Below are 11,562 nucleotides of genomic sequence, written 5' to 3'. Positions count from 1 at the left end.
CAACGCTGTAACATTGGAATGTTGATATAGGCTATGTATATTTTTGTTTTTGTTTTGTCTGAGTCTGTTTTTTTTCCCAGGTTCTGAAAATTGTAGCTACAATAAAATATAAAAAAAGAGAGAAGGGTCACAGCTCCAAATCCCTCCGGGGGGGATTAAATAACGAACAGTCCCTAATGCGAAGCAAGTTGTGAAATATAAAAACACCCTTTAATGTTTTTTTCATAAAAAAAAACTTTCACATGTTGAAACAATATTAAACAAGGCTTAATTCTTATAGAAATCGTGCCATCAAACTTTTGAGAGATGGACATCCAAATCTGTCTTTACTAGTTATTTACATCAACAACATTGTCTTGGTGCTCTTGCAGGAAACATTGCTCAAACTGTCTGCCCCTTTAATATATCATACAGAAGAATGTGTGACTTTCACATTGTAACATCTACACACGAGACAGACGTAGGATCAAAGGCATGATATCCTGTCTCTCATTCCTGGCCCCCAGTGAGTTTATGGAACAGTTCTTCGTCTAGCGTCTCGTTCTGGTCTTTGGATCGCGTGGAGAGGAAGATGTAGCCGCCGATGTACTCGTGCACCACCTTACAGTCACAGCTCACACAGGAGAAGGCTATGGACACGTTCTGGTCAAACTCTATGGCCACCTGGAAGAGCAAATGCATCGTGTGATTCTCAACACACAGTCCTGTGTTGCAATGGCCCAATCTCTGCAATACAGTACCACAGGGATCATGTATTTTTGTAGGCTTATTTAGACGTCCCTGCACTTCCTGGTTCCTACGTGTAAAAGTCATCGGGGTTTTTGTATGGGAATCTCGGTTAAATGCATGAAATAAGGTCTGTGGTTAACAAAGGTTTGTGAAACAGCTAACTTTGTGTTGAGCAAGAGATAATCTATGAGAGTATTTTAACTAAACTAAACTTTACCACTGTTCCTTCAGAAGTTGTAGCTGTAGACTGTGTTGCATAGTTGATTGCTCTATTGCTGACAAAAATGTGTTATTGTAAGTCGCTTTGGATAAAAGCGTCTGCCAAATGACGTAATGTAATGTAATGTATAATCCTCACAAATGAGAACCACGTTTATGACTTTATGAAGCGTTTTCTGAAAATCGCGTAAAAAAACCGCATACACTTAGAAAATCATAAAAGTGGTCCTCATTTGTGAAGATTAATTTGCTGAACATCAAGTTCACTGTTTCACATACTTTTGTTAAGCAGAGACCTTATTTCAAACATTTAACCAAAATCCCCATGCAAAAATCCTATTGACTTTTACACGTAGAAACCGGAAGTGCTAACATCCACGTCTTCTGGACTCATTCCTGCGGTGCTCTGTAACGTATCAGGCATTTATTTGATTTTCTCTGTTGAGGCTCCTGCCTTGCATGAAGAAAAAAGGTGAAATCATCGCATATGAGGCAACCATCCCTCACCTGTCTTATCTCCCAGTTGACATTCCACTGCTTCATGTTGGCGAACCTCCAGGTGGTGACAGGCAGGCCAGTCGACATGTCGATACGGATCAGACGATTGTAGGAGATGCCCAGAATATCATCCTTCTTACTGCCTCTGAATCTGGAATACACATAAAACAATGATGTCTGAAATTACTATTCAGAAATTAGATGGTGTAGATCAGGGATACTCAACTTGCTTTGCCCGGGGGCCACTTTTGTAAAATGACAGGAGGCCAGGGGCCAGTTAGTAAACACAGATTAATATGCATTTTTCTGTAGCGGATTGTAGGTTTTTGGGGGTGTCAGTCGGAGTTTACTATGATAATTTTGTGCATTCAGAATAGTTAGTTAAGTTAACTTAAGTTAGTTGAGTACATACGTGCCCTTGGTGGTGAGCAGAAGGCGGTATTTGACAGTTTAGCTGGAGCTCAGTCAAACTTTATTTAACATTAGTTTTCATTGTGAATTAGAAAATGGTCGGGGGTCCACTCTGCACCCTATCGCAGGGCGCATCTGGCCCCCGGGCCACAAGTTGAGTATCACTGGTGTAGATGTTAAAGTCCGATTTTGAATGAAATAGATGCATTTGGAAAATAGGTTTTACATTTTATGCTGTATTTATTTATATACATACATACAATTAATACATCTAAGTTTTATAATAACCTCTTATAATCAGGAATTACATTTTATTCTTATTTCCTTGTGATGTACAACTCAACTCAAGTTGCATTATGGGCTTTTTGGGAGGAGATGACCTGGACGAGGATTTGATTGTGGTTCTCATTAAACTAATGGAGAGCTAAATTAACCCTAACCCTAAAATAATGAGTATATCGTGCAAAACACCTCTCCTCTAAATTAAAACCAAAGAAGAGGATCCTCTTCATTTAACCCATCACGAGACACACTAGGAGTAGTGGGCAGCCACAGCAAAGCATCCGCAAGGGGACCAACTCCAGTTCTTCTTTGTCATTGCCTTGGTCAGGGGCACCAAGTAAGGAAGTAAGGAAAGCAGAGCACCCAGTGGAAACCCACACAAACATGGGACATGCAAACTCCACACAGGAAGGCCCTGGTGCGGACCGGAGCGGGGTCCAAACCAGGACCTTCCTGCTGTGAAGCAACTGAGTAGAGGAAGGATGATGAACTTGATCTCAAACTATGTGATGCGTTTGTTCTTGGTTGTGATTATTTTATCCCTGTTAGTAAAACACTCTGTTATTAACCTGGGGGAAAAAAGTGTCTACTGCTATGGAAAACAACATTCTGAGGAAAACACTGAATATGTTGGATTGTTTGGCTTGCAAACAGAGATTAAAGATATTGAATAGATTCAAGATTCAAGATTTTTATTGTCACTCCATGGTACAAGTATCACGTGTGAAATTCTTGTGCTGTGGACTCCGTTTACAACATAGTACAAATATAACAGAGCATATGAGTGCAAAAACAACAAGAGACACAACAAGCAATAAGGCAGTATAGTGATAAGACAAGTTAGAGACAGTGGCATATTCACTGCACATAGGTGCACATGTCATGTGCATACTTTAGACGTGCTTAAACATTTTAAATTCGGCGTATTTGACATACAGGTGCAAATAGCATATTCCTTATTAAACATACAATTAAACTCGGCGTTTTAAATTTGGCGTATTTGACATACAGGTGCAAATAGCATATTCCTTATTAAACATACAATTAAACATTAGACATACGTATGGTAGCAGCTACAGTACGGTACAGTACGGCTACTACACTATTTGTGTATGTTAAGGAGTCTCGTGGCCTGCGGGAAGAAACTGTTCCTCAATATTGACTTGAGAGCAGCAGTCTCCATGACAATGCCAAACAAGTCCAGATTAGCAACTATATGGGCAGGGTGAGTGCCCTGGGCCATCAGCTTCCTTGGGGCATCAGCCAAAATGAATTGTACTGTCTTTCAGAGGATCTAGCGGGTTTATTCTGAAAGCTAGAGCGAAGGTACTGATATCATATGAAACTAGAAGACCTAAGGCATCCATTAATACCAACCATGACATGTTACCTTGTCAGCAAGGCGGGTAAATACTGCTCCAAAGTTAGACTAAATTTTGGCATGGGAAAAACGGGCATAGCCATATTCAAAGGGGTAATGGGTTCTATTGGGTACCCACAAATGGCCCACTTTATGCTAATCCATTTTATTCTTAAAAAAAACATGCCGTTTTTGCATGTATTATAAATGTGTTATTTTTGCTTACCTATTCTGAATTCTTCTGCATATAAGACCGCTAAACAATATTGGAATTGCAGAAATTGAGTGTGACTGGAAAACTGAGACTCTTGTTAATTCAATTAGCGCAATTGTATTCATGTGTGCAGCAATGCGAGTGATCAGTGTGCTTGTGCAGTGCAACACACCCCATTTGAAAACGTTAAATTATGTCCTGAAGGTTAGTTGTTACAATTGTTTAGAGCTTGTTTCTGAGTAAAATGCTTATGATTATTTTTGTTTTGTGTGCGATCTGTTTACTTTTAACAACAAATTGCAGAACCAGTTTTATATTGTGCCAATTCATCAAGCTGACATATTAAGCTAAATATTATTTCCATTAAGTTACCAATGTTGCATTAACATAATATTTTGACGCATGATACAAATGAATGGTAACCAGTTCTAGAAGTTGGGTTTTTAATGGTATAAAGAAAGATATCGGTATCAGAAAGACTGAGACAGTAATTACTTTTGTTAGCTCAAGCGAGCCAAGATTAATTTAGCAACCTTAGGTGCACAGGAGAAAAACAATAACACACATTCTTATTTCCAGTTAAGGTTAAGGTTAAGGTTAAGTTTATTTCATATGGACATCACAGAGCATTGGAGATGTAACATACATGTACTGTATGCACAACAACCAGATACACAGTGTTAAGTGTTCATAGCGGAACGCTGATTTTCAACACCTGTCCACAGGTGACTTTTACATTATAATACACCCCAAAGGACACACCCAAAGAGACACATAATCAAATATAAAACCACAAGAGTAAAGACACACATACAAAAGTATTGACAAGAAAGTCACCAGGAACTTGCAGGAAGTCACCAAAGCACACCCCAGAGGACATACCCAAAAGGAAACATAATCAAATATAGAACCACATGAGTAAAGCTATACATACAAATGTATTGACAAGGAGGTCACTAGACTTTTTAAGAAACGTTTTAAGGGCAAAGTCACACCTTTTCATTAATTGCCAGATATCTTGACCAAACATGGAAGAGAGCTTATTTTAGGGCATGCTCCTCCATGTTTTAGTGTATCTGTCAATTAATGCATTAATAGTTAGAAATAGTTAGAAAACATCTGATCTGTTCGTATCTGTATACTAAATAGCGATGGGCTATATGGGCCAATATCTTAATAAAAGTGAATCTGGAGGAGGCGAGTTAGCAGAGCTCAAAGGTGCCTGAGGCAGTGACTTCCGCCCGCAGAGGCTGTGCATGTACCACCTGGTGGTTGTGGTGCACACTGCATCTACTGGTGCAATGACCCTGAAGAAATACAACCATTACCATGTGGGAACGCCCACAAAATGTTAATTGCGGTAGCGTTGTGTCAGTATGCTATGGGGGAAAAAAACTAATAATATATTGTATCTCAATGATCTGTCTCACCAGCAGAAGATGCTGCTGATCTACACTACAGGATTGTGGATTCAAGGGCAGGTACGGAGAGATCTGTCCAGATGTGCATTTACTGCAGGGGTTGAATCCCCGATCCTGTCTGCCCGGGCCTGGATAGCAGCTAATGCTAACTTTGCTGACTGCAAAGATGGGAGGATTTCCCCCATGCTGACCCATTGACCACACATCTGACGAGACACCACCTGAATGTATAATGTCATGGGAAAGGGGTATTTTGAAACAGCTAACATCTGTAGCACTGTTGTCATTAAGGAAGCAAGGTAGAAAGGTAGGAAGGAAGGAAGGTAGGAAGGAAGGTAGGAACGAAGAACAGTTGACCACTACATTCAATTAAGCAGTCTGCAAGTATGATTATCATCTGATCAAATTCATACTTTTTTGGTACTTTTCATTTGTCTTGAAACAATCAGGCAACAAGTGTGTCTCCTCATCTCTTCAGCGCCTTCCGCTGTGGAGAAAATGAACAGAGAAGAATAATTCGTTTGAGCCTCAAAAGTGGATTGAGAACTTTTGTGCAACTTTTCATCTGAGATATAGATTGAGGCCATTCCACCCTCATTATAGCCCACTGTTTCTCTCAGTGTGACTGCTCGTGTGTGAGTGATCTGTAGCCTACTAGTCTCGCTAGCCAGCCTCTCTTCCTTTCTGTCAGAGAGTCTGGCGTCGCAGGTTTCCATTGTGGGATTGCGAAAAAAAAGGTCTGTTTGGGTTAACCAATCATCCTCGTCTTGGGCGGTGCTTAGCGTTAGTGCCCTTGGAAAATAGTTTCGGGGTGGAACTTGTGTCAGCGGAACATTTACACAGGAGGAGGAGAGCTCACAGGCATAAAGTCACTGTTAGACAGCAAATGTTCTAAACATATTCTCTTGATATCTTTACAACCATCCACTGAAAGTGCCGAGCAGGCCTTCTTTATTGCACAATCCAAATTTTCTTCAAAACTTGCCATTTTCAGCGTGTAGCAATGAGTTAGCCTGTAGGTTTCTGCCGTTAGCTTTCTACGCTAGCTAGTTAGCGTTCGGCGGGAGCATTACAGCAACACACATGGGAGCGTAAGCCGCTCTGATTGACATATGGTCGGAGCCAATGACAGAGCGTGACAGAGCTTGCAAGCGGGGGAGCGGATATTCTGCTGCCACCGAAACAGCCGCTCGATTGGGGGAGCAGCTTTAGAGCAGGGGCGGGCTGATCCCCGTTGCCTGTTTCCACGGCGCCAGACTCTCTGACGGAAAGGAAGAGAGGCTGGCTAGCGAGACTAGTAGCCTACTTACTTGGACAGGATCTTCTGAATCAGTCTCTTGACCCAGGGAGCCTCAGGGTCCAGGCAGACGTCCTCGCCCGTCTTTAAAGTGGCACTGCAACACCAAACAGAACAGAGATGCAGTCAGAACTAGAACTTTGATCAGCACCTCATGTAGGCTACTTTACCAAAGCCAATAAGGCCGACACTAGGAACGGGAAAAGGTGAGGAAATCGCCAGATTGCCCTGTTGTTTTTATAACATCGCATGTGAATTATGGCTTTGAAATTTGGACTCACATGATCTCAGTTTCCCAGCAGTGGGGGTTGGGAGGTATGAGCTCCACCTTGGCGATGTGGCCGCGGATGGACCGTCTGCTCTCCGTCAGGATGCAGCTGCAGTGCAGCTCCACCCCAATATTGCTGGTGTAAACCACTGTTAAGAGGCAGGTACAGTCACAGATTGCGATGGCATGTGCTTGATTGTTACATTTGATCTAGAAACTGATGGGGGGGGGGGGGGGGGGCACCAAATATGTCAGGGCCGGGGCATGGTTAGGAAGTAGACAGTTAGCAGCAGGTGAGTCTGTTCACCACTAGCCTAAGGTCGCATTGCATCTTCATTATCACATTTGCAAGAACACCGCAGTTAAAGCCTTCCCAGTCTAAACATAGAGCAATAGAGAGCCGCAGGGATGACGTATTTTTGTAGTCGGAACGCGGAAGGCCCGGACTTCATGGTTCTTCACTGGGTTTTTGGTGCGATGCTTCAAATAAGGTCTCTGGGCAACGCAAGCTTAATCAAACGTGAACCAGTGTTCAGTGGGATAATCTTCACACATGAGGACCACTTTCATGAGTTGTGAAGCGTAAATGCGAGCCCTAGAAGTAAAAAGCTCGTGCTAAGCTAATCCAGAACTACACACAGTGTCGCACAGTTGAGACAGATCAAAAGTATCAAGTAAGATATTCAGTTCTTTGGCAAAATTATCCGTCGGGTTATCAATATGAATATTGAAATCCCCAGCAATAGATATACAGTCATGTTCAATGAAAATTAAGGAGAGAAGATCAGCAAATTCAACGAGAAAGCTGGCTGAGTATTTTGGTGGTCTATAGATATTCAGCAGTAACACAGTGGTTGAGCATTTCAGAATAGCAGCAAGGTATTCAAACGATGGAAAGTCTCCAAATGTTACCTGCTTACATTGAAACATATCAGAAAAGACAATCGCTACTCCCCCCCCCCCTCTTATCAGCTCTGGGAGTGTCAATGAAGCTATAATTGGGCGGTGCTGATTCGGACAGAATAGCCACTCTGTTGTTCATATCGAGCCAGGTTTCGGTGAGGAACATTAAATCCAGATTATGACTGGTAATCAGATCACTGATGAGGAGAGATTTATTTGACAGCGACCTAACATTAAGGAGTGCGGCTTTAATATTTTTAGAGCCTGGAACTTGTATCGTTTGCTTCACAAGGGGAATGGCGATTAAGTCTAATTTAGAAACAGATCGTGTTGGGGGGAAAGTATTACGTCTGTATGAAATCAAGACTGGTATCGAAGCATTGGATCGATAGACCAATAGTGGTTCATCGCAGCCAGTTCCACTTCTAGTGTGTGCTGGCGCCGTTCCTTTATAAGGCTGTGGGACCTTGTTTCTATGGGGACAGGCCGGGATGGAGGGGTCTGGCGTCGGGCTGGTCGACGCTTGGGGACTTGGACCACAGAGGGGGGGGCAGATTGGGGGGGTCTTGGATGGGCGGGGGTGGGGCGCGTCGACTCTTGGGAGACTGCAACCACAGCCGACTCTTCCGACTCGGGGTCGGGGGTGGGTCGAGGGGGTATGGGGGATGGCGGAGAGAGGGTGGGTGGGGGGGGCGGGGAGCAGGTAGGTTGAGGGGGATGTGAGGGAGGGGACTGTGGGGGGGCCAGGTTCGGGGTTGGGAGTGCTGGGTCGGGGGTGGGTTGGGGGGGCGTGGGGCATGGCAGTATGGGAGAGGGCTGGAGGGCATGTGAGGGAGGGGACGGTGGCAGTATGGGAGAGGGCTGGAGGGCATGTGAGGGCGTGAGGGGTGTGGGGGATGGCGGAGAGAGGGTGGGTGGGGGGCGCGGGGAGCAGGTAGGTTAAGGGGGATGTGAGGGAGGGGACTGTGGGGGGGCCAGGTTCGGGGTCGGGAGTGCTGGGTCGGTGGTGGGTCGGGGGGGCGTGGGGCATGGCAGTATGGGAGAGGGCATGTGAGGGCGGGGATGGTCGGGGGGCCAGGTTCGGGGTCGGCAGTGGTGGGTCGGGGGTGGGTCGAGGGGTTGTGGGGGATGGCAGAGAGAGGGTGGGGGGGGGGGCGGGGAGCAGGTAGGTTGAGGGGGATGTAAGGAAGGGGGCTGTGGGGGGGCCAGGTTCGGGGTCAGGAGTGGTGGGTCGGGGGTAGGTCGGGGGAGCGTGGGGCATGGCAGTATAGGAGAGGGCTGGAGGGCATGTGAGGGAGGGGACGGTCGAGGGGCCAGGTTCAGGGTCGGGAGGGTAGAACGAGGGGTCTTAGATGGACAGGGGGACTGGGGGATCATAGACAGTCCAAAGCTTATCAGTTCGTTCATCCTGCTGGAGAATGGAATGGGGGAGGGGGGTGGGGAGAGGTGGAGGAGCAAAGAGGTAGAGGAAAGGGCAGCGTCCTCCGCTTCATCCTGGAAGGAAGATGTAACTGGGAGTTCGCGGAGGGGTGTAGAGGCCCGGAAGGGGGGGGGGGGGGGGGGGGAGAGAAGAGGCGAGGGGGAGGGGGGGGGGGGGCAGTGCCCTCCTCTTCATCCTGGAAGCAGAGAGGAGGAGAGGAGGGGGAGGAGGCAGCGTCCTCCGCTTCCTGTAAGGAAGACGTCATGGTTGGTAGTTGATGAACTGGGAGGTCGCGGAGGGGTGTAGGGGCCGCGAAGGGGGGGGGAATGGGATAAGATAGAGCAGAGGGCAGGAGAGGAGGAGGGGGGGGGCAGCGTCCTCCACTTCATCCCGGAAGGACGTCATGGTTGGTTGTTGATGAGCTGGGAGTTGGCGGGGGGGGAGTAGAGGCTCCGAAGGGGGGGGGGGGGGGGGGATGGGCTGATATCGCCTGCATGGCAGAGGATATTTCGTCTAGTCGGCTGGCCTCGAGTTGTGGCAACAGGGATTGTTGTTGATGAGACGTGTCGACTGGCAATGTGACCTCGCGGCGAGGGTTGGAGATAGTGGAGAGGATGGGGGGCTCATTCCTGGCCGTGGAGTAATCAGATGTTGGGTGATTGATGTTGAAGATAAGATTGGCAGTGAACAGCCTTGTGCCATCTCTGTTGAGTCGACCATTACGATTGTAGAGATGGCTTCGATCCCAGAAGAGATTGAAGTTGTCAATATAATTCACATTATACTGAGGGCAGACATTTGAAAGCCACGTGCTTAGGCTTAGGGACCTGGTTAACTTATTGACTTTGTATCCATTGGGGGGCAGGGGACCACTGATAAATGCCTCAATATTGAGTGAGGCTAGGAGCTTCAATAGGTCCAGGAAGTCACGTTTTAGTGTTTCTGATTGCTGTTTCAGAATGTCGTTGGCTCCGATATGCAGGGTAATCTTGTTTAGGGAGCTGTGAGTAGACAGGATTTCAGGAATTTTCTCTGTTATGTCACAGATCATCTCATCAGGGAAACAGAGTGTAGCGGTATTGTTTTTAATCCCAATGTGTTTAATATCCGAGTCTCCGATGAGCAAGGATGTTATAGGGGGCTGCGGCCTGCTAGCTCTTGATAGCCTTTGAGGCTGTGGCCTGCTAGCTCTTGATAGCCTCCTAGCTTTGGGGCTACCTAGGTTGTCGGATAGCCGATGGGCCAGTCCAATATCCATATCGGCAGTCGATACAGGGCTACCCAATAGCGGTTGAAATCTGTTTACCAGCTGTAGGGACATCAGTGGTGGAGGAGCAAAACTCTTCTTTCCACTTCTCACAACAATCCATGGTTGATCAGTGCTAGTGCTAACAGGGGCTATAGTAGCTAATGCAGGCCAGCCCGTGGCTGAGCTAATTTCCGGGTGATAAGAGGCAGTCTCTGAGGGTCCAGGGATCACTAATCTTTTCGGCTTCGCTCCCTGGACATTCCACAGGACAGTATCAGTTTGTTTCCCCGAGATAGCACAGGCTTGGGAGGCAATGTTTTCGGGAACATGAGTGGGCAGTTTACCCAAGGATGTGGGAGCTAGCAGACTGTTAGCATTCGTGGTATCTGTGATGGAAGATACATTACCCGATGAGGGAGTAGCTAACGCTAAGTTAGCATTCGGCATCGTAGCTTCTGTGAATCCATTGGAAAGGGAGCTCTGAGGCTGTGTAGAGGTAATCCCAGTGTCTTTCAAACAATAGATGGTAGTTTCCAGTATTGCAATTTTTTGAAGGTGGCCAGTACATCCTTTACAGGGCGACATGCCCTTAGCGGGGACAGGGTCCCAAATCCACACCAGGCTGGTAGATAGAGGCCGCAGGAGATAGCAAAAGCAGGCAAGCGATAGATAGCAGCGGAGCACAGCTTGTACACGACCGTACACGCTGAAGGCTGAATGAAGTCAGAATTTGGTTATCCATGTTGAAATAGTGTAACATGGCATTTCTTCTCTCAACTCGCACCAAAAGTGCATCACCCTTGTGAGTCTGCGACACACTTTGTTCTTCTTCTCTCGTTTTATACAGGCGTGTCGCTGACACCTTCAAGGTGCTTACCGCCACCTGCTGTACAGGTAGGTTACTTGCATCGTTTCAAAAATCCACTCTCCACATGTCCACATTCACATTCCACCCCGGATTTTGATGACAAAGACGGGCTCGGCGGCCGGAGACCGGAGTCTTTCGTGTTTGACACTCAAAACAATAGAGGTATTGTGGACAATAGATGCAAAGAAAGTGCAGATCCCTAAAAAACGGCCTAATGTAGACATGGCCTAAGTACCCTTAGAAACCTGTTGAGACCAGCTCCATCAGCTTCAAGAGCTAACCCATTAGTTGGAGAGCTAGGCCGGGTACAGAGGCATGTCGGGAGACACCAGTCATTACTGAATAATTAACGACCTGTAACTTAAAAGGTTACCAATAATCATTATGTAGAAAAACAATTAGTGTTGGAACTGTTATCATTGA

The 11,562-nt window shown here is 46.1% G+C and overlaps 1 protein-coding gene across 1 annotated transcript; it reads right to left on the bottom strand.

The window, feature by feature from the left end:
* Positions 1 to 278: 278 nt before the first annotated feature.
* LOC310781861 (fermitin family homolog 1-like) lies at positions 279 to 1,573 on the bottom strand. Its single transcript, XM_083642493.1, has 2 exons — positions 1,456 to 1,573; positions 279 to 663 (listed from the first exon to the last, which is right to left on the bottom strand). The coding sequence occupies exons 1-2, from the start codon at positions 1,531 to 1,533 to the stop codon at positions 490 to 492; spliced, it is 252 nt and encodes an 83-aa protein (XP_083498619.1). The 5' UTR covers positions 1,534 to 1,573; the 3' UTR covers positions 279 to 489.
* Between the last annotated feature and the right edge of the window lie 9,989 nt (positions 1,574 to 11,562).

This window comes from Poromitra crassiceps (genome assembly GCF_964638095.1).
Source record: "Poromitra crassiceps genome assembly, chromosome: 9".
Lineage (NCBI taxonomy): Eukaryota > Metazoa > Chordata > Actinopteri > Beryciformes > Melamphaidae > Poromitra > Poromitra crassiceps.
The sequence above is the reverse complement of the archived record's forward strand: the minus strand, read 5'-3'. Positions and strand labels throughout refer to the sequence as shown.